The sequence below is a fragment of the Dendroctonus ponderosae genome, unplaced genomic scaffold, assembly GCF_020466585.1.
Source record: "Dendroctonus ponderosae isolate FM_Combo_2020 unplaced genomic scaffold, Dpon_F_20191213v2 Dpon_F_20191213_11, whole genome shotgun sequence".
NCBI classification, from domain to species: domain Eukaryota; kingdom Metazoa; phylum Arthropoda; class Insecta; order Coleoptera; family Curculionidae; genus Dendroctonus; species Dendroctonus ponderosae.
The window spans coordinates 6,848,911-6,875,555 of NW_026017213.1; the positions used below are offsets into that span (position 1 = coordinate 6,848,911).

General features: G+C 41.6%; 7 protein-coding genes and 1 non-coding gene across 15 annotated transcripts in view; 3 read left to right on the top strand and 5 right to left on the bottom strand.

Moving 5' to 3' along the window:
* The first annotated feature begins 1,676 nt into the window (after positions 1-1,676).
* Positions 1,677-2,624, top strand: LOC109542758 (larval cuticle protein III/IV). Its single transcript, XM_019912119.2, has 2 exons — positions 1,677-1,689; positions 2,139-2,624. Exons 1-2 carry the CDS (start codon positions 1,677-1,679, stop codon positions 2,534-2,536), a joined length of 411 nt encoding a protein of 136 aa, XP_019767678.2. The 3' UTR covers positions 2,537-2,624.
* A 254-nt stretch (positions 2,625-2,878) lies between these two features.
* Positions 2,879-5,873, top strand: LOC109542737. Of its 3 annotated transcripts, none has more exons than XM_019912087.2 (11): positions 2,879-3,108; positions 3,156-3,309; positions 3,357-3,599; positions 3,652-3,792; positions 3,847-4,235; positions 4,285-4,461; positions 4,512-4,568; positions 4,631-4,747; positions 4,805-4,905; positions 5,020-5,235; positions 5,427-5,873. In XM_019912087.2, the coding sequence occupies exons 1-11, from the start codon at positions 2,955-2,957 to the stop codon at positions 5,856-5,858; spliced, it is 2,181 nt and encodes a 726-aa protein (XP_019767646.2). In that variant the 5' UTR covers positions 2,879-2,954; the 3' UTR covers positions 5,859-5,873. The 3 variants fall into 3 exon arrangements, with proteins under 3 accessions (XP_019767646.2, XP_048518411.1, XP_048518410.1); XM_048662454.1 differs by having other exon boundaries at positions 4,524-4,568; XM_048662453.1 differs by having other exon boundaries at positions 3,357-3,596.
* LOC109542734 (inter-alpha-trypsin inhibitor heavy chain H4) lies at positions 5,868-12,206 on the bottom strand. 5 transcript variants are annotated; one of them, XM_048662450.1, is made up of 14 exons: positions 12,102-12,206; positions 10,116-10,259; positions 9,823-10,059; positions 9,567-9,770; positions 8,773-9,036; positions 7,860-8,213; positions 7,632-7,802; positions 7,281-7,569; positions 7,041-7,224; positions 6,856-6,983; positions 6,494-6,622; positions 6,284-6,427; positions 6,052-6,214; positions 5,868-5,993 (listed from the first exon to the last, which is right to left on the bottom strand). In XM_048662450.1, exons 2-14 carry the CDS (start codon positions 10,248-10,250, stop codon positions 5,954-5,956), a joined length of 2,442 nt encoding a protein of 813 aa, XP_048518407.1. In that variant the 5' UTR covers positions 10,251-10,259; positions 12,102-12,206; the 3' UTR covers positions 5,868-5,953. The 5 variants fall into 5 exon arrangements, with proteins under 5 accessions (XP_048518407.1, XP_048518405.1, XP_048518406.1 ...); XM_048662448.1 differs by having other exon boundaries at positions 7,041-7,233; XM_048662449.1 differs by having other exon boundaries at positions 7,041-7,233; positions 10,116-10,267; positions 12,102-12,200.
* Trnas-gcu lies at positions 8,502-8,583 on the bottom strand. The gene has a single exon. It is a non-coding gene; the product is annotated as a tRNA-Ser (tRNA).
* A 3,060-nt stretch (positions 12,207-15,266) lies between the features above and the next one.
* On the bottom strand, positions 15,267-15,989 carry LOC109542753. The gene is made up of 3 exons (XM_019912113.2): positions 15,809-15,989; positions 15,548-15,753; positions 15,267-15,498 (listed from the first exon to the last, which is right to left on the bottom strand). The coding sequence occupies exons 1-3, from the start codon at positions 15,923-15,925 to the stop codon at positions 15,369-15,371; spliced, it is 453 nt and encodes a 150-aa protein (XP_019767672.2). The 5' UTR covers positions 15,926-15,989; the 3' UTR covers positions 15,267-15,368.
* A 584-nt stretch (positions 15,990-16,573) lies between these two features.
* LOC109542739 (double-strand break repair protein MRE11) lies at positions 16,574-22,211 on the top strand. Of its 2 annotated transcripts, XM_019912091.2 has the most exons (11): positions 16,574-16,800; positions 19,653-19,834; positions 19,898-20,042; positions 20,262-20,610; positions 20,673-20,871; positions 20,935-21,207; positions 21,260-21,453; positions 21,511-21,671; positions 21,723-21,834; positions 21,893-22,046; positions 22,096-22,211. In XM_019912091.2, the coding sequence occupies exons 2-11, from the start codon at positions 19,708-19,710 to the stop codon at positions 22,146-22,148; spliced, it is 1,767 nt and encodes a 588-aa protein (XP_019767650.1). In that variant the 5' UTR covers positions 16,574-16,800; positions 19,653-19,707; the 3' UTR covers positions 22,149-22,211. The 2 variants fall into 2 exon arrangements, with proteins under 2 accessions (XP_019767650.1, XP_019767648.1); XM_019912089.2 differs by lacking the exon at positions 16,574-16,800 and having other exon boundaries at positions 19,550-19,834.
* On the bottom strand, positions 17,395-19,473 carry LOC109542744 (short-chain specific acyl-CoA dehydrogenase, mitochondrial; the record flags this gene model as incomplete). The annotated part of the gene is given in 8 exon segments (XM_019912102.2): positions 17,395-17,549; positions 17,602-17,780; positions 17,841-18,010; positions 18,069-18,206; positions 18,260-18,412; positions 18,469-18,727; positions 18,780-18,928; positions 18,977-19,473. Coding segments are annotated over 8 exon segments (1,206 nt in total). The 3' UTR covers positions 17,395-17,425.
* LOC109542738 (sodium-independent sulfate anion transporter) overlaps positions 22,202-26,645 on the bottom strand; it is an 8,144-nt gene continuing 3,700 nt past the window's right edge. Inside the window, exons 2-10 of the mRNA XM_019912088.2 lie at positions 26,282-26,468; positions 26,030-26,225; positions 25,760-25,980; positions 23,953-24,295; positions 23,617-23,778; positions 22,974-23,260; positions 22,766-22,910; positions 22,533-22,709; positions 22,202-22,474 (exon numbers count right to left, since the gene is read on the bottom strand). Of these exons, the coding sequence (XP_019767647.1) occupies positions 22,332-22,474; positions 22,533-22,709; positions 22,766-22,910; positions 22,974-23,260; positions 23,617-23,778; positions 23,953-24,295; positions 25,760-25,980; positions 26,030-26,225; positions 26,282-26,461 (1,854 nt within the window). The 5' untranslated portion in view covers positions 26,462-26,468 and the 3' untranslated portion in view covers positions 22,202-22,331. The remainder of the gene's footprint in view (positions 22,475-22,532; positions 22,710-22,765; positions 22,911-22,973; positions 23,261-23,616; positions 23,779-23,952; positions 24,296-25,759; positions 25,981-26,029; positions 26,226-26,281; positions 26,469-26,645) is intronic.

Consider the following 26,645-nt stretch of genomic DNA (forward strand, 5'->3'; position numbering starts at 1 on the left):
CAAATGCATGCAGATTTAGAAAATAGTCTTGACTGGCTAAAACACCATTGAAGTGCATCGTTTTTCTGTCGGAAGATACTAAATGTTGAATTTTTGCGTTAATTTTCTGGCGCAATCCAACGGCTTAGTTTTTTTCAACCAAAAACTGTCAATTTTAGCAAAGAAAACTGAAACGGAATCTGGAATTACCCCTAACGCAGGAAAAGTTCCCATCAATTTATGCACAAACAGGCTTAGGAATGTGCAACTGTTGATTGATCAATAGAACCAATATATTGATTGATTGGAGCAGCATTTCTTCACTACTCGATCATTGTTTACGAGCCCCGTTCAAAATGAAAGGAAAAATCAATGTCATTTTCTTCAATCTTGAAATGAAGCGTATTTTATTATTGCGACCCGAGATCCTCATTGACCTTTTTCATAAGAAGTGTAATCTTTATTATAAATATTCTTGGGAAATTTACCGATAAGGTCAAGCAGACACACGTTAGAACTTGTGCAACCAATGAGCATAATGTACCTGACATTATCACATGCGACGCTGAATTTGCCGACTGGTTTAGAATCGCGTGGGTGCCAGAAGTACCATCGATGGATGGGATGTTAAATATCAAAAGAGCACACAAAAATCCGAAGTTTCACTTTTTACTACCAGGTTGGATGAACAGGGGAAGAACCACACGAAGTCGGGAATCGGGTGTTTCATGGGAATTATTGTAAATAACATATAAAATAATAAATTAAAAAAAACGCATCTAAAGTTAAGTTCTACATCCCAAGGAGCATTGAAGGATTTACAAAACAAGAGATTCTCTCTCATTCGCTTATCCAAAGATCAGCTCCAGATCCAGTTATGCAAACAAGGTATTTTTAAATTAGTTATCATCGCAAAAGATCACATTCTTGCCGAAATTCATTCATTTCCCTAGGTGAAAGCAAGTGTTCCCAAATCTGGTGATCTCACTGGCCATGTTCTTCCAGTGGTTCCAATCAATCTTCTTCAAAATTCAGAAAGTTCCCATTGAGCCCCCAGTGTTCTTCACCAACCTACCACTTTCTCAGCCAGTTGTTCCATCCTATCTACCATAGAATCACATAATAATCATCCCATACAAAATGTCACTCTCTTCGACTTTCTTCTCAAAATGTTGTAATAAATCGAGCGATCTTCTCGGTCACGATTCGTTGGTCGCATTGTTTGGGTGTMTGATGAACCAGATCAACGACCGATCACGTTCATTCTTCACTTTATGTAACCGATTTATTTTTGCATGYGATTAGGGCAAATGCCTGCCGGTATTCCTGCATATTTGCTGATTGAATTTGGCTACTGGTTGATMAYWTTTGAGGATGATTGCAGCTAATAACAGCAAAACGTTTGACAAAAACGGATACTGCGTTTTTTTTAAGCGTTGATTGAAGTTTGGAATGGTTTAKCCAAAACATGCACAAGTAAAATCTTGACTAATTATTATTTTTATCTTGGCTAATTATGCGATTCTTCTCTCAGCACGAGATCGGAAAGTATCGACGTTCAAATGTGAAGGTTGTTCAAACATTCGAATTAATTGATTTTGCAATGATAAAACTGCGCGTTTTTAATCACTCCGAAACTAGTCGAAGACTTTGAGGCCTCAATTCGAGGATGAAAAGGAAAATAGATGAAAGGGAAAATGCGTTCCCATCGTAAATTGAATGAATGAAATCAGTGCAGGTGCAGCCACCATGAAGACTTTGAACTTTACCACAAACAATGCCTTGGAAGATAATGAAGAATTCCCATTAATTGCCAGCGCTTTTTAACATCTACAAGGCAAAGTGAAGATTCAGATTTGATTAGATAAACTGCTTCTGATTCTCTAAGCAAGAAAATGAGCAACTAGGAAAGCTACAAAAAACACCAAAACTTGTGTTTTTATTGCAGATCCGCCCCTGATATCGCAACACCCAATTTGGAAGACTATAATGAAATTGATATCATCAATTCATCACTAAGCAGTTTGAAGCCCGATCTTTAATCCACATTAGCATATTCATGAAGGCGGCAAGTAGCAGTTCTCATTTAAATTATCGAAATACATCCAGGTCGTAACCTTTTTCAGTATTAAATGAATATTTCGGCAGCCTATAAAAAGAAGAAGCTTGCTTCAACAAGCATCACACTCTGAAGATGTTCTCTCAAGCCCTGGTTCTGTTCGGTTTAGCCACTGTTGTGCTCAGCGCAGTGGCGAAAGAGCCGGTAGCCGTCACATCGGCAAAGTTCGACTCGAGCCCAGACGGCTCCTTCGAGTGGAGCTACGAGTCAGCTGATGGCTCCAGTCAGCAGCAGGAGGGCAGGCAAATCAACGATGGCCAAGCTGTCCAAGGAGTAGCTCAATGGGTCGATCTCGAAGGAGCTCCGCATGTTCTCCAGTACGTTGCTGACCAGGATGGCTACAAACCATCCAGTGCTGACTTGCCGGTCGCTCCTCCCATTCCTGAAGCCATTGCAAGGAGCATAGAGTGGAATGCCGCTCATCCCAACGAAAAGTAGGTGCCTCTATCAAAGTTGGACAGTTTTGGTACAAAATCTGTAGTTAGTAGCCAGTAAAGATGCAATAAAACCCCAAATTGACTCGTTATCCTATACGTCTTCATCGGGATCTTCCCTTCCTGTGATCTTGAGGATATTTGGATTGAACCAAACACGAAAGCCTCATCTAGCAAGAGCTGCTCATTTGCTCCCCCTGGAAGTGCCTCTTCAATGGGAGATTAGAAGAATGCAGAATGCTGCTCTGATAAATTTTCTCTTAATGATGACTCTTTGCTTCTTCTCCTATGTTATGCTTTTTGCTTCCTCTTGTACTCAGTCGGGCTGGGTCAAATTGGGGAAATTTTCTGAATGGGAGAAAGTCAATCAGAGCTGACAAGCAAATTGACGTCATTGATCAGCAATGTGAACCAGCCTGGGCATGCCAGCAAAACCACGAGCCTGGCAAACGCTCGATGAACCAAAATGTGGCAAACCCGTAAAAATTACCGTGTGGAAGAACCAGGACTTTGACTGTCCCGGCCAGGAGATCACTTTGCATCCGAAATTCCTAAAGTCCTGGACGGGCACCTTAGGTAAGCCCCATGTCCAGTAAACAGACCTCCCACTACGGTGCTTCTAGGGCTACTCACCTGTGTGCTACAGCCTCGCTTTGGGGCTGTGCGCAAGCTGTACCATCTGGACACTAAGAAACTGGTGTTGTGCCTAAAGGAAATCCGGCCCAACGGGAAGTATGTCGCTGTAGGGGCTGAGAAAGTCAAATTTCGGAAGAACGGGTGAGTCTTCCATTTGCTCCTGGAAACATTCATCTGTGGCTTTGCAGATACGTGGATGAATCGAAAATGAAGCGGCGACCCTCCAAGCACGACTACAGTATCAGCATCTCGGACCTAAACCTCATCGCATGCACCAAGAGGAATAAAAGAACTCTCCTCTACATCATGGTATCAGGAAGAGCCTGCCAACTGCCCAGTAAAGTAGTCCTAATTGAGCGGGACCTTATGGACTACGACATGGTGCTGGACTATCTGGGACATCGCCTGGATGTGGGCGAAGGTATACAGTAGTAAGCTTAATCCAAGAGTAAACTTCCTGGAATTATTTTCAACTTTTTCCAGCCTGTGCTCTATCGACGGCAAGCCAATCCACGATCCGTCGGATCTACTGCACGGCCAGCTTTATGTGGCCGTTCCACACGCCAGCAGCTTCATCCAGCTGGACTATTTGGACCTTTTCTCGAATCTGCTGCCTTCTATAAGGTAACAGAATGGTTTCCCACTAGAGTAGATCGGCAAGCGCTGGTTGCTGTGTAGGTTGAAAGCTGCGAAGCCCAAACGGTCCAAAAGCCAGCAGGCAAGAAGTGAGGAGGACATCGACAAGACGGGAGTAGACGGAAACAGCCAGCAAGAGGGCGAACTCAGCAAAATTGCAAGCCAAACCAGTAAGCAGGCAAGTAGGAGTCAAGAACACAGCAAGGGAGAATGCGAACTCCAAGAAATCGATGGGAAAATGAGCAAATCTGGTGCGAAAGCATCAAAGTCCATTTCGAAGGAAGATGGGAGCAAACACGTAGAAGTACAAGTGGGCGAATATCCGGAGGATCATCCATCTGGGTATGCGTTTCTGCAAGCCAAGTGCGTTGGCGCAAAATGCATCGACCAAGACTGCAGAGTGTTCAGAAAAGAATACCCCAGCCTTCCAGGTGAGCCCAGAACTTTGCCAAGTTTCCGCCAAATGAGTAAAACTTCCAGCTAGTTTCTTCAATATGCATGAATCTCCTCATCATTTGGCGGGCGTCACAGTGGAGAACATCATGTCCGAGGTCATCGCAGTCAGGAATTTTCTGGATAGCATTGTAGACCATACCATGGAGCAGGTGAAACGGCGCGGAGTTGCCACTCAATCTTACTCCGAAGCACACTGCCTGCGTAAGTGGGAAGTGTTGTAAAAAAGTGTCCATCAATTGACACTGTTCTAGCTATCATTGACGAGGAGGAGGACGTTTACCTCACCTGGCCTACTCCTGGACACACAGGTGAGCTGGGTTCAAGTCCCTCCAGGAATGAGTCAAGAGTGTTTGAAATTTTTCATGTTAAGCCAACCATTGCGATGAAAGCGTGACCACCATGGAACTGGCACAGCAGGAGAGGGAACTGACAACGTTTGCGGACATTGCCAGAAATAAGCAGCTGGATGAAGAGGTTCATCCCCTTTGTCAGTCTCGGCCCTGGAAATTTTTCAAAAAAACCCCAACAGTTTGCGTTGTTTCAGTTGCTTTTGATACGGCCTTTCCTAATCTGCAAATCCCAGAAGCCGCGCAGCTGAACAACTCCCACAGAAAGGGCGTGTCCTTTATGCAGATTGATTCACCGGTAAGCTTTTCGCCAGGATTTTGCCGACGTTTCTCCAACGCGAGCCACTGGCATGATCAGGAACATATGTTCCATTTCAGCAACTGATTTTTGAGCTACCAAGATTCATTTCAGGAATCAGGCCTGGTTCGGGACACTCAGGTCGCAGAAAAAGAGCTTTCCAGCAGCAACGAGTTTGCAGTGGGGCGGCGACGATCTTTGTCCAATGTGTTTGTTCAGCAAGCTGCAAAGGGAAAGTCAGCCACGGAAGACAGTCGCCCGGAGTGCCATCCAGACCAAAGACCTACTTTGGCATGCAGCGAAATAATCCTTCCTCCACGGAGCGACGCAGTAAGATGCCAAAGATCTTAACAGAATAAAGCAATTGCTCAAAGCTCTGCTCAACAGCTGTGTAGGCAATTGGGGTAGGAGATTGGGGCCTCGCCTCCAAGCTTCTCCCACTAACTGCCCACTTTGGGCTCTTTTGAGCAGTCCTCCAGCATATTTTCCATATTCTCCAACGGAATTTCCACTTGCTTCAGATGGTTACAGCGGTGCAACCGAAGCCTCCATTGAAGATCGACAAGAGAAAGTTCCCGAGAATGTCAATCCTGAGAAGCAAGACCAACAGCCCACTGAAAGTGGCACAAGAACTGGAAACGCACCTTCCAGTGGTGGTTCAGTCCAGCTTCGTGAGCATTCGCAGCAGCATTGTCGACCCGCAGGCTGACCAAATGAAGCAGCAGCTCTCACGTTTGCTGGAAAAAGGCGTGGACGTTGTTTCCGATGACGAGTTTGACGTTATATACGAAGAGGACTCATTGTCGGGGCACTCGATGTTGAGCAAAGGGATCCAGAAGGACTGGAAGCTGAATGAAGACATGTATGAGCGTGCTGTGCAAACGGGGATCGTGGAGGCTTTGGATGATGTTGTAGAAGCAGCGTCGCAAGCCTCTGAAGCTTCGGATAAATAAACCACTGCCGATGTCTTAACGTGTATTTCTACAGTACAAGTTGTTGTAATAAGCCTAGAAAACTGTGGGAGTAGTGGGTTTTCAGTGCAGTTCGCTTATGGAAAGGGCGAGTCTGGGCAGCATACTCCAGCAGCACTGCAAAGACACAAAATTCACTGATAAAAACATCTACAGCAAGTAAACCAAATATTACGTGTCCAGTTTGCAGAAGTACTTCTTAAAGGTATCAAAGTCAGTCAACTGCGGATAGATTTGCTCACAGTTCATCAGCTGAAGGCAGGTTCCGTTCGCCTTGTTGAGGGAATTCTGGCAGGAATACGGTGTCACACTGGGATCATAGTCCAAGGAATACGCATCTGGAAAATACGGCTTATTAAGCCACGCCCAAGCACAAGACAATGTTGTTGTTATTATAGAATTCTTACCTGAACCTACTGTGATGGTACCGTTGGTGTTCCTAACGGTTCCCAACCAGGGAATCTTGGACAAGGATGGAGGCGAAGTTGTAAAAACTGAATGTTGATCGGGTATGAAGGTATGAAGTGATGATGGTTGAATAGGAGACGCAGCTAAAATAATATTCTTTAATATCTAAGTTCACTGGTGGTGCAAGCGGTTTCCCCGAAATATTTTACCTGGTCTCAAAAAGTCCCTCGCAGGTTGGCTAAATAAAATTGGAAATCCGAAATGGGACGAATATGAAACCGCTGCTGTTGGGACTATTGCCGGTCTGAAGTTCCTCATTGGGCTGAAAGCTGCAAATGCTGCAAAATACGGTTAAAAGCGCTAGCAAAACGGACGGTTCACAGAAAAACTGTTTGATGATTGAGGAGTTTCACCAGATTTCCCAAACAAGCAAAGGCGCATGCAGTTAAGAATGGTCATGTATATCAAGACTACGCAATTGAGCAATGAATCAAACTTATCCTGAAACCAAGAGCTCCAAAACTTATCAGTTTTGGAGCTCATCCGATTGTATCTAAACTCTCCAATTTACCTGTACGGTGCTTAAACGAAGGGGAAAAACTCTCAGCTGCGTCTACCGTATCAACAGTGGCAGTGTCGTTGGGCTTGACCACCACCAAAGAGCTCACATCCGTCACAAACGAGTACTTCAACGCCAGCCTAGTTTATAACAGATTCATGGTTCATATGGGGGGACAATCGTCAACTCACGCCCACCTTAAAGCCTCCTGGGTTGGCCCAGTCTTGTCCTCAGCCACCTCGCGCTGCTCCAGCAACTGGCGGACAGTTAAGTAAGCCCACAAGCGCTCCAGGTTGCCGGAAACCTGGAAAACTTTGGGCTGCAGCTGGATGGGTCCATTCACTCCCCATGCTTCCACTGCTGGAGGGACGATGCTGGGATCTGAATCATCTTGGTGAGATGGAAAAATGGAAATTATACGATGTCAGGGCACCAACCTCGGAGAATTCCAGTGGTAAACAGCTCACCGCCTCCGAAGAGTATGGGGAAATTGGATTTGGTTACGTTGGATGCCTGGTCGGTGTACCTAAAGGTGACATTGGATAGGAGAGGCGAGGAAATCTGCTTGTAGAAGTCCTGCAGCTGAATGTAGGCGTCAGCAGCCTCGTAGATGTGGCGGCTAAAGCCCTGATTCTTCAGCGAGAGCTTCTTCAAGAATTCCCGATCAGCTCCATCGCCGAACGACAAGGAGAAGATTGGCACTTTGAGGGTGTTAAGCGCCGTAATCTTTAACAGTGAAGAACAATGTTAAGTTTCTTGCGGGGCTCGGGGGTTTGGGAGTGGCTTACGCTGGAAACTATCCTTTCGGTGTTGGATTCTCCAACGGTGGGCTCACCATCAGTTAAAAAGACTATGATGGGCTGATGGATTTTGATGGCATTGCTGGTCTCGATATTGAGGCCGATTTTGAGGGCGGATTGTATATCGGTACCTCCATTAGCATCCAACTGCTTGACGACCTGCAGATTCCCAGTTCGATCAAGATGCTTCCAAGTTTTTCCTGGTTAGGGAGTTACCTCTTTGGCGTTGATTATGTTCGATTCAGTGGCAGGAAACGAGGGAGGGAGCACTTGAGTAGCTGGCGTAGTTGTGTCTCTATCGGAGTAGATGTAGGGGTCCTCTCCCTCCATGTAGCTGACTCGGATGGTGGACACATCCCACACTTTGACCAGCGAGTTGAACTCGACGATACTGAAGACGTCCTCAGGCTTCAGTTCATCCAAAATGCTGTCCATCGCTTCTTTCAGCTGCGTGATCCGGACACCGGACATACTTCCGCTGGTGTCCAGCACGAAAATCACCTGTTTCTTCAATGGCGTCAGGTTTTCCGGTGAGAAAAAGTGCACGAAGTGACCTCCGCTGACCAACACCTAGAATAGAATAGCATGTGCAAGAAGAGTAGGCGTTGGAAGAAGGTGCAGTAGGCACTGGAGGAAGACAGCAGATCTTCAGCCTAGTGGGAAACCAGGCAAAAGTAACACTTTTCTGTCTGTCACTGAAGTTATATTCCTCCTCTTCTTATGCGTCTTCAGCATTTATTCCTCCAGTTTTGGACACAGGCGTCTTCCAGCCTTTCAGCTTCCAGCTACAGAAGCTACATTTCTTCAAAAAGCAAAAAGCATAGGCAAGGAAGAGGTGGTTGTTTAAATCAAAAGGAACGACGAGGATGGGATTCGAACCCACGCGGGCAGAGCCCATTGGATTAGCAGTCCAACGCCTTAACCACTCGGCCACCTCGTCCTCCTGAGACGATTGGTATTATTCGCTTTTCCTAAACATGAGCGATTTGATTGAAATTGATCCTATTTCCGGTCTCAAATGTTTGACGGATAACTTTTGGGGTAAAAAACCGCGACTTAACCTCAATAGCTGATTATTGGATTCTTTGGAAATTGTATGGGAAAACTTTAATGGATGAACTTCTTTTACCTCTCCTCCTTCTGGGTCTCTGGCCACATCATACTGCACAATGAATTGGCCACTAAGTCCATTCTTCTCCTTGCCGCCGAGACTTTCGGCCAAGATCCTCTGCTTGGCAATATCCGGATTAAAACGGACAACTGCAGACGTTTCGTTCAAATTGGTTATTTCAGCTTCAGGGTCCAAGTTGGGGTTGTTTTTCAGCAGCTCGTTACCGGACCGCAAAGATGGCGTTTTGACGAACTTGAGGGGCCGCGATTCGTCAATGTTAACCTGGAGCAAAAATAGTATTATCTATATCATCAGCTAGTTTCTAATCCAGATACCGAAGCAGCAACTTGAAGTTATCACATCCAACTATCCAACGATGCCCGTAAAAGTTTGTTGATTTTTGCCAATTTGTTCTACTGTCTGATTCAAAAATTTACATTTATTAACAGCTTTTTTTAATTTAGAACCTCCAAATTCGGGCAAGCAGCGACTTGGCGATCCAAGCAACATCAAGTAGCAGCCTGATTTTCTCACATTTGAGTGCCAAACTTAAAAAAAACAATGAAATCACAGGAAAATTGGCATAGAAAAAGAGCAAAACGCTTGAATCTGACGAGTTTGGTACCGACTGAGAGAACGCAAGCGGCTGCACGCTCTGCTTTAAGCACCCATAACTTCCTCTGGAGAGCAAGTAGCAACTTGAAATTCACGCAGTCTATAGAAGGTAGTTCAGTGCAAAAACCCGAAAAATTCCGGGCACATCGCCCGAAATTCTGATTTTTCCTGGCCAGCGCAATGAATGAAGCTCTTACCTGCACTAGCAAGTCTTTGACGGGCTCGCCTGGATGAATGTTCAGAACAATCTCGTATTTCTCATCCTTTCGCACCAGCAGTTCTTCATAGGTCAGATAGAACGTGGCTTTACTTGCAGGCTGAATATTCACTGATACTGTAAATCGGTTGGAGTCTCGGGCACTGGCTGCCACATGGGCTGCCGCAAACCCACTTTCTACAGCCTAAAACAAGAAACCTGCAAACCCTATGGGAGAACTGTTGTATAGTTCCTACCCTGTCGTATGTTTCCCTTGCTTCTTCCTTCTCCTGCACATAAGCCTTATACTTCTTCCCATCGATTTCCATGGTAAAGCCCGAGATGAAGGCCTGATCGGGAGTAACCACGGAAAACGTGGCCTCCTGAGCAGCATCTCCAATGTTCCTCACTTTGCTGGTTACCAGAGTCACTGCATACCTGTTGGACACGTTGGTGTCCACACGCATCTGGTAGATCTGCGGCGAAGTAGCGATCTGCAAACATTCCCTTAAGTACCTGCACCAAATGCCGTATGGAAAGCGCAGCTTACTGTTGGTGCGGCATTCTTCGTATCCTCCTGAGTAGTTTCAGTGGTCACCACCAAGCTTCTCCTCCCAATCAGTCTGGCACTGGAGAGGGAAATACACCCAATCCCTAGCAGGACCCAGAGCAAAGTCCTCTGCATTGTCCAGCTCTAAAACACTGAACTAACTCACAATCGCCTTCAAAGACCAATCTATTTATAACCAGCGATACTGTTTGCGGAACTTTTTCCTCTAGAAGAGATAACAATTATCTTTGGACTTAACTTTGTTATATATATAGGGTGAATATTAGTCAAATCTTGAATTAGAGTTGGATTTCCAAATGCTACTAATTTACGCAAAGCTCTCGTACATGGACCGGCGGGACGAAGACGCATACATCGCTCTCACTTCTGAGCATTAGACCGATGATAACCGAATGCACTCGGCCACGTCAAAACTGGTCAGCTCTATTACCAGGGGGATTTGTAAAGAGGAACATTTTGGTTGCTGGTTGCAGTTTGCTCAGCAACATTTTTTGGACAGTTGCACAAGTTTTCTGCATTGCAGAACACAAGATTGCGCTATTTATTAAATAAAGCCACTAATTTGAAAAGATAAGTGTTTTGCTGACCATTATTATCGGCGGTCAATGTCATGGCTTCGGTATCAAAACCGAAAATATATTTTTTGAGATAAAGTAAAATAATTCTACTAAGTGTGCTGCACAAATGGGCTGGGAAGGTAACTTGGTAGCGAAGAAAATAGTTGATGTCCGAAACGTTCTAAAAGGATTGAGCCCCAGAAAAGGCTTGATAATGAGTTTTTTGTATCTTGAGGGTTTCTAACTTTTCAACTGTTTTTCCTCTCACCAACGGACTTTGTCCAACTGTTTTTCTTGAACTTCCTTGAGTGGTTCTTGACTTAAAGGGGTCAATTAGTTTCTGCTGCTTTCAGGGTTTTTTAAAAGGAACCTGAAAATAGTACTGAAGCCTTCTGCAAGAATTCGACTTACCAAACACCCTGTAGAGCAGACAAGTATAAACTAAACTAACTCGTCTCACAAACCGAAACTTAAAGAGTAAGACCTGCGGCTTGGATTATATACATACACTGGTAATCCCCGTATAGAATCGACTTTCTAAAGCACATAAATTAAGCAAGCAAATAAATTGAAGAAAAGCAGGCAAAATTATCATTTAACTAATGTAAAATTAAGTGAATCCCCATATAATAGCTCGGTAAACTGCTGAACCTTCACCGTCGCATTATTTAGCATAATTAAGTGGAAGACGCAGTGTTCGATTCGAGAAATAAAGCACATGTTTTGTTTTATTTTATTTTATTTCTATTTTTTTTTATTTTGTATTAGTAGTAGTGTTCAATATTTTGATGAGAAAAAAGGTGCCCCACTGATTTATCAAAACTATAATTTTGTTTTTCGATTTCTTGTTCAATTCCGAACAAAAAAGCCCTCTAGAGTTATCTTCGTACATCGTGCTATTTTCGAGTAAACAAATAAAAATCGTATTAATGACATGACTATGGTTTGAATTAAAAAATCAAGACGTGCATTAAAGCGGTTTTATTTTTTCACTCGAAAATGAGGAGTTTACGAAAAAAGTAGACGAAAAAAATTATTTTTTGGTAAAACAGTAGAGCACCAATTTTTGCCTCAAAAACTTTGAATAAATGTCGGTACGCGCGCCTCTGATTAAGACAAAAATGTTTCATCCTACAGAAACATGGCCACTTGATGCCTATTCATATCTGCAAAATTTCATTAAAATCTCTCAAGCGGTTTCAGAAATATTAATAAATGTTTCTGTTTTTTTAGTAAAATATTGTCTTTGGTACGGAAGTACACAATGAGCTAAGCACGATCAAAGACTCGCTATGCGTATATTAAACGTTAACAATTCATGAGAGTCTGCATGCTGCCATGTAATCTAACGCCGGGTTCATTTACTTAAATCCTAATTATTATGCTCTTTTATCAAAGTTGGACTTACTTTCTAGGAAATCACAGCAAATCAACAATAAAATCCGAACATACAAATAGCACAAACGAATAACAGAACATTTATCGAGAAGTGAATAGCACACATGCTGGAAAGTCCATTGCGGAATAGTCCGATGGCATGTCTTAAGAATGTGGAACTTTATCGTTTTATGTGTTAAGTTTTTGCCGAATTTTCTTTCTTTTATAGCAAGACTGACGACAATTTCCTGCCAGTAACTGTAACCTTAACAGTAATATCGCGAAGTTTTGCAAGAAAAACTGTCCTGAAGGAAAATCAAAATAGACCAAGATGAACAAGAAAATCATCTATAACAGCTAACTTGCAGGCAAAAAAAAATTGGAAACGATGAAGGGAAGATCGGAAAAGCGTGGATATCAAAGATGTAAAAAAAGAGAGGAAGGAAACAAGGAGTTTACTTAAATCGCAGGCGGAATGAATGGATGGCACACAAAAAAATTGTTATGATATTCTTATCTTTCTTCGGTCGCAGTAAAATTTGGAAACATCGTCTATTTCATTACGTTTCGGCGAGACAACAGCGCCATCATCAGATTTAAAATTTACACAAACTCATGATTGGTAAAAATCAACGTTCTTTTAGGTCTTTGCCCTCTTGAAACCTTAAATTTGTCTCTTAAAAAGAAGATGGCGCGAAGAAGGGAAAAGCCATTTTGACGTCGTAACTCTATGGCTCCTAACTCCTTTTCTACTCGCGCTATTTCGGAAAATCGAATGTTGATTTGAAGAGCGCAAGATTACGAATATTTCAGTTTTTAAATCGTTGAAATCGGTTGGCAAACCTCGAAGTTGGGCAGAAAACTGCACAAAATGTTGTGTCAGATTTATGCAATTTTTGTATCCATAACTGTTAATTTTAGGCCGATTTGAAAAAATCAAAAAGCGCGCTTCAAATGGCATCGGATACTTTAAAATGGAAGCTTTTGGAAAAATTTAAAAATTTTGAGTTTTGGAAGTCGTAACTCTATGGCTCCTAACTCTTTTTCTACTCGCGCGATTTGGGAAAATCAAAAGTTGATTTGACGAGCACACTTTTCCGAATATTCCAGTTTTTTAACGGCTGAAATCGGTTGACGGATCTAAAAGTTGGGCAGAAAACTGCACAGGAATTCTCTGTCAGATTTATGTGGGTTTTTTTTATCCATAACTCTATTATTTTAAAACCGTTTTAATGTACGTCTTGATTTTTTAATTCAAACCATAGTTATGTCATTAATACGATTTTTATTTGTTTACTCGAAAATAGCACGATGTACGAAGATAACTCAAGAGGGCTTTTTTGTTCGGAATTGAACAAGAAATCGAAAAACAAAATTATAGTTTTGATAAATCCGTGGGGCACCTTTTTTCTCATCAAAATATTGAACACTACTACTAATACAAAATAAAAAAAAATAGAAATAAAATAAAATAAAACAAAACATGTGCTTTATTTCTCGAATCGAACACTGCGTCTTCCACTTAATTATGCTAAATAATGCGGCGATGAAGGTTCAGCAGTTTACCGAGCTATTATATGGGGATTCACTTAATTTTACATTAGTTAAATCAAAAACAGTTTAAAATGCGATTACTAGCACTAAATGCATAGTTTTGAAAATTTTTTAAATCTTGAAGTTTTTGCAAACAAATTAATGTCAAAATCGCAAATCTATTGCTCATAACTCTTTTTCTATTGGTCCGATTTTGAAAAACAAAAAAGTGATTTGAAGAGCACAAAGTCTGGTAACTTTCAGATTTTTAATCAGAGTTGGGCAGGAATTCTGTGTCAGATTGATGCGGATTTTTTTTATCTATAACTCCTTTATTATCGGCCCGATTTCAAAAAATCAAAAAGCGTTTAAATTGGGATCAGTTGCCCTAAATGCATAGTTGTGAAAAATTTTGAAAATCTAAATTTTTTGCAAAAAAATCAATTTGAAAATCGCAACTGTATGGCTCATAACTCTTTTTCTACTGGTCCGATTTTGAAAAACCGAACGGTGACTTGAAGAGCACAAAATCCCGTAAATTTCAGATTTTTAATCGTCGAAATCTCTGAATGATGGCGCTGTTGTCTCGCCGAAACGTAATGAAATAAACGATATTCAACATTTTTACTTCACACTTTGCCTGAGACCCAGGAAAGATAAGAATATTATAACAATGGTCAAGAAAATAAATCAGACACAAAAAAATAGAAACAACTGAATACAAGCTTGAGGACACGGTAAATACATGCCAAAAAAATCAACATTTCTTTCCCAATGCAATAAGAAGGCCAGAATAACCAAACAGTCGGCACCCTATCCTATATTTATTGTTAAAAATACACATAGATACTCTTGGCCCAACACTTGCCCGCGGTTTAAGCTGATTAATTCAAATTGACCTCCGGGTTATTCCCGACCCATAATAATCTTATTTTCTTAAATGGCTGTTACATGAACATTGATTTACAATTCTTCTTTCTCAGACCATATAAAGCCTCGATTGTTTGCGAGGAACAAACACTTCCGAGGACTGGAGGTCATAATGAAAGATTGGCGCTCAATTCAATGGGAAATAAACAAAAAGCCCGAAAAACCGTGCTAATTATTGACACAATAATGTATACAGGGTGTTTACAAAAGGCGTGGTAGCATTCAGATTTTCTTCCCGGCTTTTCGGAAGTGGTCGCTTGGATGTTGAAAAATCTCCACAGATCCCTAGTGTAGGTAAGAGAGAGAAACTTTTTGGGGGTGTAGGGACAAGTGTGCCCTCTCAAAATAAAAAATCCGCAGTCCGAAATCTCTCTTGGTTCAGACACACTGGATGTTCAACTTTCAGTAACTCATAGAATCTGTACTGCCCATCTAGCTCAAGTTTGCCAATTCTTCCAGAATTCCCTGATAAGGAGGCGAACAGGAAACTTTCAGGTACTGTATGGAAAAGTGAGTTCTTTCCAAAGGAAAAATCCTCAGTCGTCTGCCTCTCTTGGTTTTCCCACACTGGGTGTTTAACCTCAGGCAAACCGTGCCCCCTCTTTAGAATCTCGATCCAAATCCAGCTCATTTTTTCCCCGAATCGCCGATTATAACGGAAAAGTTACAGTTTCCGGAAAATCCACTTTTTCTTCTCCCCACTAGACCTCCCCGCTGTCAGAAATACATCGGATTTTAATAAAAATATGGCTGTATTGCTTTGAATAAGGCTTAGTTGACATTAATTTTCCGAATTTCAGCCTAAGCTTCTAAGCCCTAGGCGACTTGCCCAGCTCTAACATACGCGAGTACTTTGCTCAGCCTGAGCCTTAGGAGAGTTCTTCTGCTGCGCCTTTGCTCTGGGGCAGACCGGCTTGTACTTGAACTTCTTGTAGTCGAGCGGCTGTTCGCCCTTTTGCGGAGGCCTAAAACTCATTCCCTCCAACAAGTTGCAAGCAAAAATCACGCCCCTACTTGCGCAAGACGTTCTCCTCAAACAACTGGGTCTTCACGGGCTTTTGGTAGGTCATCATTCGCTGGACGAATCGGCGCTTAATCCGACTCTCCTCTCTGATAATTTGCTCCTTGCTGTAGGTGTCTTTTTCGTAGGCGCCGCGCTCCTTAAACCACTTCCTCATGTACTCGTTGCTCATGATGAAGTGCATCTTCTCCATCGGCTCCTAAACGCTCCGATTGGCTGAAGTGATTGAAATTGAGGGCGGGAGAAGGTCTTACCGCCAGGTATGTGGGCACAAACCCGATCAAATCGCCGTTTTCTCGGGCTTTTGAGGAGATTATGTTGTCTAGGCGCCGTTGGGGCTGGGCAGGAGCCCATTTTAGCGACTTTTGCATTTTTTTCGCGTCAAAACGACAATGGGAAAACTACCAGCAAGTAGCAATGTCGATCTACTTTGTTTAATCAAATGTGGGAAATTGTCAAGAACATTTTGTGTGTTTTGCGCGTTTAGCCATATAGTATATGCTCAGATGATAAATGATTATTTTGCGTTCACTATTTTTTTTTTGTGGTGTTTTCTGCGAAAATGCGATTTCCTACTACTTTTGTCTCATGGATATTTTCTATTTGTGTTCGGATCAAAAATGAGAAGGAAATCGTCGGCTAAAGATGGTCATCTCTCAAAAAAACGCTTAAAAGTGCCGAAAATGTCTATTAGTTCGGATCTGAAACGTCTGCCATGCTTTTTAATGACTTTTAATGATGTAAAATTTAATTCATATTGAGAAAATTTCAATATTTTCAAAGAATCGACTCCCACCCTTAGAAAAATTTCGGCCAAAAAAAATATTTTCCGCCTAAAATCAGTACTTTTCCCCTTTCGAAGAAATCAACAACCTTCGTTGCCTAGTCACTGGTGACGTGTTTCCGGATACAAATAAACCTGATCGACCAATCGCTTGTCGACTTTTTGAATACAAGGCGTGTAGCATGGCAACGAGTAAACACAAACACGTCAACTCTGAAATGAGCTGTCAGTAAAGACGTATTTATTACAGTTGAAGTATTAAATGAGTCGGGTTTTGCACGTTCGTTCTGGAAAAAGTGTCTTATTTGTTGGAAATGTCTCTCGAAGGAGTGAAGGACCCGAAAATGTGACTTTAAACTAGAAAATTTGCGATTGTAAAGTGAAAGTAAAAAACATTAGTGGGGGTGTAAAGGTGTAATAGGGCTGAGGGATCGAATTTCCAGCCGTGCCACCCACAAAGAAGTATGTATATTTTTTATTTTTCTTGTTTTCCCACTGGCTTCATATGGGCTAAGTAAGCTTCCTTTGCTTCAACCCCGACCTTTCTTGGTTTGTCTTTTTTGCGATGTGTAAGATGCGAATGCTTGGGTTAGTGTTTTTTTTTGCAATGTGGAATTACGAGCATGCTTTAGGTTTGTAAGTTATTGTTTTCTTTCTTTTTTTTGGATTAGTAAGTGTTTTTTTTTTTTTTTTGGCTTTATAAATGTTTTTTCTGGTTTTTTACGTTTATAACACTAAACACATTACTACTTTGTCATCAAGTTGGCAACACAGCGTGCCTTTTACTCGGAATGATCGTGGTATGCTCAAGCTCTTGTTCGGAAACCGGTGCAATTCGATTCAGTGTTGTCGGAGTGCGCTAAAAGTTCCTGGCTTTTTGTTAAAATAGATTTCAATGATTGATGAGCACATTATGTCATGATAAATTATAAGTAAAACCAGTGGCAACTCTGCAGTTCGTTGAATATATGGTAAATAGCAGCGAAACAGTGCGTTTATGTTGCGTCATAGAACAAGGCTTATGGGTTGCGTCAGATGTTTACAATAAAAATCAGGTAGTAACCAAAATTATATTAAAAGTCAACAGCTATGTATATTCTTTGATAACCATGTCGGCTATTAATAATTTCTGTACATCATTTACTCCGGCATATATTTCTGTAATTCTGGCATCGCGGTAATACCTTTCGGCTGGCATGTCTTTGATGTAACTGAAAAAAATGCAGGTAAAAAAACAGTGAGTGAGTTGATTTTTTAACTCACCCCATGCCTCCTAAAATCTGTATCGCTCCATGTGATACGAAAGTGGCTGCCTCACTAGCAGCTAATTTAGCCATTGAGGTGTACTTGGTTGCTCGTTCCCCTTCATCCAATATTGCAGCTGCCCTCCACACCAATAGACGCGCTGCTTCCAGTTTGGTAGCCATTTCCGCTAGTCTAAGCTGTGAAAGCAATGTAGAAAAAAAAACAGTGTTCTCTGGTTACTTGGTTCAGTCGCTTACCTTCACAGCTTGCAGTTGGTTGAGTGGGTGCCCGAAAGCTTTTCTTTCCGAAGAATATTGAACGGCCAGTTCGAGGGCAGCTTGACCAATGCCCAAAGCTTGCGATGCGATGCCTACTCGAGCCTTCTCTAGCTGTTTCATTGCAATTAAAAATCCATCACCAGTCTTTCCTGGAAAAAATGCCAAATAATCAGTTTGCTGTTTTCGAATCCGTTCAAATCGCGCTACCGATTAAGTTGTCCTTTGGAACACACACATTTTCCAGGTGAAAGTCACAGGTTGAAGAAGCCCGAATGCCCATTTTGTCTTCCAGTCTGCCCATCGTTAGACCTTGAATTGGAACCGGCACAATGAACGCCGTGATACCTAAGCAAAGAAGTTTTGGAATAGTTCGTAGTAACTCAACGAGCAAAAGTTGCCTTTATGTTTCAAGGTTTGATCAATCGTGGCAAAAACCACTGCAGCTTTGCCCTCATGGCCGCTCGTCACCCAAGTTTTTCTCCCGTTTAGTACATAAAAATCGCCATCCAATTGGGCAGTTGTCGATATTGCGCTCACATCACTTCCAGCATCTATAAATCGAGCACAATGTGTTCTGGTCAGCGATTCGACAAAAGTGCATTATTACCTGATTCGCTCAAGGCAAAACATCCAAGATGTTTAGATGTAAACCCAGTGAGAAACTGCCTCTTTTGTTGCTCAGTTCCAAAAGTGTCGAGCAAATTAACATAGAGCGCATTGTGAATAGATACAATTGCACCAGTTCCTCCACAGCCTTTTGATAGCTCTTCGATAGCAATTGCGAGCCCAAGCGTGTTTTCACCAGATCCTCCAAATCGACAATCGGCAGTAATACCAAGAAGTCCAAGTCGGCCCAGTTTGCTTATCTGAAATGTAATATTCCGGAGTCAATTGGATTGAGTGTATTTAAATTTTCACTTGTTCAGCCGGAAATTCACCCTCCTTGTCCAAGTGGGCCGCAACGGGTTTCAGCTCTTTTTCAGAAAAGTCCCTACAGGTTTTCCTCAGTAGTGAGTGTCGGTCTGACAATTTATGCAAACTGAAGCACCTACTACTGGCCAAGTAAGCTGCAATTGCAGTGAAGTCTTTGAACATGAACGGTCCTGTTTACTTACATTTGAAGAACTTATACGGCGACCTCAGCGACATTGTGAAAGTGAAAACATTCCAAATTATTCCAGTAGCTTCACAAACATACTTCCAAGTCAATTAGCATGTAAAATCAGTGCATAATTTAACCTTCATTGGTGTGCGTATTTAAATGTTATCTTTCACTTCACACAATTGAAATGAAACAACACTTAAGCTAACAACGTATAATCCATAATAGCAATCGCCGATCAACATAGATAATAATTCACCTGGATATTTGATGCAATCTAAAGATTACGAACTAAAATAAACACTTGATTCGAACTCTGGCTTAGTGACATGGATGGGGTTCCAATGACCCATTTTGTCAATTAGAAACTTCTTTGGAATGGAAAACATGCGAATTATTTAACCAAAGCCTTTCAACTTTTGAATTTTGACTTAAAATCCTCTAACCACATTCTACATACTTATCTCAAATGTCTTGTGGCGGACTTCATCCACATAACATGCCCCAACAGGGGGATATTTTGTGGCCAAATACTATGCTTCAACGCGCGCCATATTCACAAACTAAAAAGTAGAAAACTACAAAACTATAACCTAACCTGATAAACGCCAACCAGTAAATACTTCAAAACATTACATATATTTTTAAAGGTTTTCAGTTTGTTGTAATTGTGAAGAACCATATTTTAGGTGCGTTATCAAGTTTGCCCTTTAGTTTATGTGATAAAATTACTCTATTCGAAAAATGTCGTCAGAAAGCCCAGACGAGGAATGCATAGCAAGACAGGCAGAAGAACACGATGAAGATGTGTTTTCTATTCTGGTAGCTACTGATATTCATTTAGGGTTTGCTGAGAAGGATCCCGTAAGAGGTGGGAACATCCCCGCAACTTGCATGAATGGCAAAATGCATTGAATTCGTATGTATTTTGCAGCCAATGATACGTTTGATACATTCGAAGAAGTGCTTAAAACTGCCAAGGAAAATCGAGTAGATTTTCTTCTACTGGGAGGAGATCTATTTCATGAGTCCCGGCCATCGACGTATTGTATTTATAAGTGCATTGAACTGCTGAAGAGGTAACGTAATTCCGCTTTTAACAGTCATGGCAGCAAAAGTTCGTGTAGCGATTTCATTTGAATTATCGAGACATTTAAGGCTACACACGTTGAAAGTGTTCCTGGCTTCTGGGTCTGCTTTTAAACATTCTGATTGTAGATCCTGTCCAAAATCAGTTAAAAAGTTATTTTCGTTTTAACCAGAATTTTAAACCACCGTCGTATTTTTGCTTTATCAAGGTACTGCTTAGGAGATGAACCGGTTCAAGTGGAATTCCTATCGGACCCATCGCATAATTTTTCGAATACTGGAGACGACACAGTGAACTATGAAGATCCAAACCTCAATGTGGAACTGCCAGTGTTTTCAGTACATGGAAATCACGACGACCCGACTGGAGAGCATCAAATATCCGCCATGAACTTAGTGGCTTCAACCGGGCTGGTGAACTACTTTGGAAAATGCAGCGACCACAGTTCGGTAGAAATTCAACCGATTCTGCTGCGGAAAGGCCAAACCAAGCTGGCCCTGTATGGACTATCGCATATTAAGGACGAGAAATTGGCCAGGCTGATCTTTGACAAAAAGGTGGGCGCATTATGGCCAGTTTATAGCCAGAGATGCGATAGTAAAAAGCGAATTAATTTCAGTTCAGTTTTGCCATTCCCCCTGAACCTGATTGGTTCCATCTTTTGGTGTTGCACCAAAACCGAGCGAATCGAGGCGTGAAAACATTCGTTCCTGATGATGCGCTGCCCGATATTCTCGACCTGGTCATTTGGGGTCACGAGCATGACTGTAGGATAGAACCAGAAAGAACCAACAGCAAAACGCACATTCTACAACCCGGTAAAGTACAACTTTAAAAGAATGGAGTTAAATAAATGTCCGTATCTTAATCGATTTTTCCAGGAAGCACAGTTGCCACCTCCCTATGCATTGGAGAGGCCATTCCCAAGCATGTAGCTCTGTTGAAAGTCTACAAAAACAATTTCCACATCACCCCAGTGCCATTGAAAACCGTTCGGCCATTTGTGTTTCGGGAGATGATTTTAAAGAAATTGGATGGCCAGCCAGATGAGGAGGAGGTCGAATGCACTGATCAACTTTTAACCAGGCAAACTCATGCTGAAAAGCAGGTGGAAAGCGAAATTGAGATCATGATTACCGAAGCTAATCAGCAGGGTGAGACTTGGGGCCTTTAATGTTTTGGCAACTGTACTTAGCTGCGATTCAGGTCAATTAGGAAACAAGCTGCCGCTGCTGAGACTAATTGTGGCCTATGTGGATGAGAGCCAGACATTTAATACCATCAGGTTTGGACAGAAATACATTGGTCGAGTCGCAAACCCAAAGGACATGGTCAAACTTAGGTCTACAGTGAAGAAGAGTCCCAGACACGGCAAGGAGAAGAACGAGTTTTTAACACCAGTGAGTCCAACTACATTTAATTTGGTCGCTTAATTGCACGAATGGCTTGTTTTTTAGGTAAATCAAAGCCTGCCGAGTCGCGTGGAGGATTTGGTAATGCAGTATTTCGAGGACAACCAGCAAAAGCAACTCAAGTGTCTTTCTCTCAATTTTCTGAACGCATCCGTTGTCAAATGCATCGATGCCAATGAGTATGACGCTCCCGTACTTGTCACCAAGTAAGTTCGGATTCCGATCACGATCACAGGCTGAAACTCGTTTGCTTCTAGAGAGTTAATTAACGAGCTGAGAACGAAATTGGAGGAATCCTCAATAGACATTGACGGGGTCGATGGTTTCGTGAATAACGCCAAAGAACAAGAAGCAGATGGCGCCTCAGCGGTAAACTTATAGAAAATCTGCTCAAAAACGTGTAAAATTTTATTTCGGACCTTGATAGGTAAATAAGATCTTAGATCGGTTACAAACTCGGAAAAGGCCCAACGTGAACCAGGAAATTGATTCTGATTCGGATTTAGATGCTACCAATGGAGTTGCCTCTTCTCCAGGTGCGCCGCCTACATTACCTGCAAAGAAGCCAGGCGCTAGAGGAGGTCAGTAAGTTAAAAAAATCCAGTCAGGACTAAAGTTTTGGTTTTTAAGGTCGTGGTTCGAGAGGCGCAAGAGGAAGAGGACGCGGCAAAGCCTTAAGTTAGTTCGGGTCGATTCTTTGAATATTTTCTTTTCAAAGTGTCAAATAAGGACGAAATTGTTTAAAAGGTATGTTTTATTACACCCTTTACCCATGCAATAGAACATGGTGTGTAAATTGTCGGTATGAGAGAGCTTAATCATTTTCATGCCATCACTATTTTTTTGTACTCCCTACTGATTTACTTTCAAATTAGTGGAATGTTTGAGGCATTCATAGAGTTTCTCTTATGCAAGACTCCAGCTTTAGCTTGACTTGAAGTTTTTTGGGAGGAGTTATCCAAAAAGACTGCCAACAGGTTTTCTTCATCGTCTGGTCTATTGTGGTTCTCTTAAAACGTATACGAACGTTGAAATAAACTGTTCAACATATGAATTAAAACCGTTACCTTCTATTGCCTGTTCCATGTTTGTTTTGCTGCTGAAGTGTACAAAATCCTCGGAGATCACACCTTGAAAGACCGTGACGACGTCCAAACGGGCATTTACAAAGTACAGTGGTTGTTTTCGGGCTGCAAATTCCTTCACCAGTGTGGAAATGCCTTTGGCTGCAGTAAAGTCTGCACCTTCAATTTAAAATCAATCTCATTGATAAGCTCCCGACTGAGCAGAAGAAGCACACCTAATATGAACTGGCAATCGATAACAAGCGGCAGATTCTTGGACGTAAGTCCAGCAGTGGCAATACTGGTTTTTATGAAATCCACTGCCGGGAAGTACAACGCATTGTCAGGAGTGATCAGTATGTATTCGTGCCCATTTGCAGTCTGAAAGCGTTTTGATTGCAAAGAAACAGTTTTAGCAGGCTCAAGGCCTAGAAAAGTCCTTACAGCGCATTTCTCGATACGTATACCAGGTCTAGCCGATGGATACAGTAGAAACATAATGTTTATGGTCACACCAACCAAAATTCCGTATTCCACTCCAATAACTAAGCAGAATACGAACGTGGCCAGAGCTGAGACCAAATCCTTTTTACTGGATTTCCACATAGGTTTTACGACTTCGTATTCGATCATAAATGCCACAGCGCACACGATCACGGCTCCTAACGAAGCCTTTGGAATGTACGCAAAGTAGCGAGTTAGAAAGCTCAATGCCAACAAAACCATTATTCCTGAAAAAATATTTAAATTATATTTAAAATATATACATAGAGCAGAGTTTTGCAAACAGTTTTCATTAGTGGAAAAACTGATAAAAAATGTGGTCACCTTTGTTGCAAAGTGTTCCATTATGGAAAGTTTTAGGATTATCTTCAATTTTATCATCAAATCTTAGGCATTCTCAACTAAAGATCGCAATTTCACGAGTATTATTAGGCTGAAATTTGAAGCTTTGAAACGAAATTAAAGACATTTTCAAGCATTGACTTTGTGCCCAAATAGGGCTTGATCAGAGATTGGTAACCGTTCCGTAAAAAAGAAGCAATTTGCATGCGTAAGCAACAAATATCCAAGAAAAGATACCAACCTGTTACGACGCCTCCTAAAGATGTTTGCACGCCGCTAGCATGATTAACCGCCGATCTGGAAAAAGACCCGGTAATGGGCATGGATGAGAAAAACGATCCAAAAATATTGCACAATGACAAAGTGAGTAACTCCTGAGTGGCATCGATGGTTTCGCCTCCAGCTGAAGTAACGATTTTATTGAAAAAAACTGTGTGTATATTTTCCTGACTGTATTTCAACTTAATTCAAAAAAAAATCCTGGGTTCCAGTCAGTTTTATTGTAAGTAAACAATAAAACTGACTGGAACCCAGGAATTTCTTTTGAATTAACTTAAAAAAACCGAATACGTCTCACCAAACGCCTTGGCTATGGCCACGTTGCCCAGCACACCAATCACGGGCACTAAAATCACAGAGCTGCCAAGATCGCTCAGCATATCAGGAAAGTTCCTGGTACTGTTCTGGATCACAGTGGTAAACGGTGGCAACTTGAATTCCGGAAATCCCGACTTTACTCGCCCCGTCAGCTTAAACGGCGCCCCTGTACCATGGGTTTCGTACAAGTATGCCACTGTGCTACAGATTATAACAACTATAGCATTTCGAGACGTGGAAACCAGCCAAAGGGTGTAGTTTATTGGCTGTTGGAACTTTGTGGGTTTTGCGCCCTTCTGGTGCAATTTCACGTCTTTCAATTTCTGGAAAAAAAACCGTGGCACCAAAACTCATGAGACACACATACAGGGTGATTCAAAATTGGCGTCATTCCTCTGGAGGTGTTTTAGGAGTACATAAAAATAGTTAAAAAAATTAATTGTTATTAAAAACTGAGAAATTTGCAAAAAATTATATTAGAAAAACGGCAACAGTGTTTTTTTAACATTACGCAAAAACCTGTTGCTTTGTAGTTATTTAAAACTCCGGCCACCATGGATAAATAGAGAAAGTGACAATAAGATAGACAAGGATAAACGGTAAATTCAACAGGAATAGTTGAATGACGGAACCTATTTCGAATCCATAACTTCGAATTATTATATATATAAATAATCTTTATTTCCTATAGAAAATAGCTATCGACCCAATAGGTCTTTCTGCTCTCCGAATTATTAATTTGTTTGCAAATTACAAAAACATATTTGTCGGTAATTCCAAGCAAGTGCCTGTGTAATCACCTTCTTATGCACTCTTCTCGAGCAGCTCTCGTATTCGGCTAATTATCTCCTGCTCAATTTGTGCCGGTGTTCAGTAATCCATTGGTTTAATGTGATCTTACATACGTGGTAGGAATGTAGCCGGTATTTATTTGGTGCCTGGGAAAGCGTCAGTGGTTGTGCAATGTTTGAGTAACTCCAAACAAGTGCCTGTGTAAACACCAATTTATACCAGTGTTCTGTAATCCATTAGTTCAATGTGAATTTTACATACGTGATAGGAATGGAATGTAGCCGGTATTTGTTTGGTCTGTCGATGACAAAAACCATCACTGCCGCTTTGACTTTTTATCAAAAAATTGTAGAAGGGAACTTTTTCAATATCGAAAATTTTCGTAATTTGAAGCAAAGATCGTAATTTTTCTTTTTGACTGCTTAAGTATTCCAATATGCTTCCAATTAAACATGGAACACTTTCAAAATAATGCTTAATAACAAAGTTGAACTTCGATCTTCAACTGTTAATATTTTCTAGGAATTTTCGAAAAAACAATTTTCAATATTTTTTCCGTGCTCCCCAAGGAAGCCTCTATCACCCCTTAAAAGGAATTACACCAATTTTGAATCACCCTGTATAGGGACGGGGATATCCAATGCAAAACTTGACCTTCATTTTGGATACTCAAAATCGGTTTCCAACTTTGGAAATTGGAAAAACATTTTAGCCCTGTCCAACTATATTTTTGCCAACTTTCCGGCTTTCTTAGTTTTCGTGAAAATCGCAAAAATATGGTTTTCAAAAAACTGCAAATATTCCGGTAACCAAAAGAGCTGAACTCAATTTAATTAGTCCAGTCGATCGGCCGTTTCGAGCTCCATAAAAAAGCTGGTATTCACGCTTTCGCTACGATCGATAATAAGCGAGCAATCGACGATTTTTTTATGGCAAATTTTAGTCAAATTTTGACATAGGAGGTCTTTACTGATCCAAAGCAAGAGAATCCATACTCTCAACAGCAACAGCGCGATGATACAGCCGACGCTCAGCGCCAGGTCAGTTAGCCTGGTAAACTTGATGTTTTGGATAAGTTTAGTCACTGCATCGAAAAATCCGTTCGAGGAGATTTTCAGGCCGAACAAACTGCCCAGCTGAGAGCTGGCAATGATCACTGAGGTAGCTGAGGTGAATCCCACCGTTACTGGTATGGATATAAAATCCACCAGGACACCTGAAATTTTCCAAATTACCTTGTATAGGATGAGTTGCTGAAAAAATACCTAAATGCAAGATCGACATAATCATTTGTACAACTCCACACAAGAAACATAGTAAGATGGCATAGTCCGTATTCCTTCCCACAACTTGCTGGTAGGTCATCAGGGCCATAAGAGCGGTCGGCCCTATAGTTATGTCCTTTATGCTACCAAATATTGCATAAACAAAGCACCCGATGAAAGCCGAATACAGTCCATACTGAAAGAATATTCATAAATGTTCAGTGTGGAGGTGCCAGTGTGTAAGCAAGCAACCTGCGGTTCCAAACCCCCTAAAGTGGCGTAGGCCAAAGCCTGAGGAATCACAGTGAGACCAACTGTAAACCCTGCTATACAGTCGCTTAGCAATTTTCGGCTGGTATATTTTGGGCCCCACTGTAGAATGGGTATCCGCTGAACTATGCAGGATTTCACGTTCTTTCTACTGATGGGCATTTTGGAGCTGGAACAGCAAAACTCCTAAATTTACCAAAAACGTGGAGTATTTGGTAAATTTGGTAGTACACTTGACTTGACTACCAAATTTCAGAATTTTCCAGTTTTTGCAAAGTTACCCACTCTTTCATCTACATGCTGAATTTTAGAAAGTTTCAGTTAAAAATGCTGACAATCTTAAGGT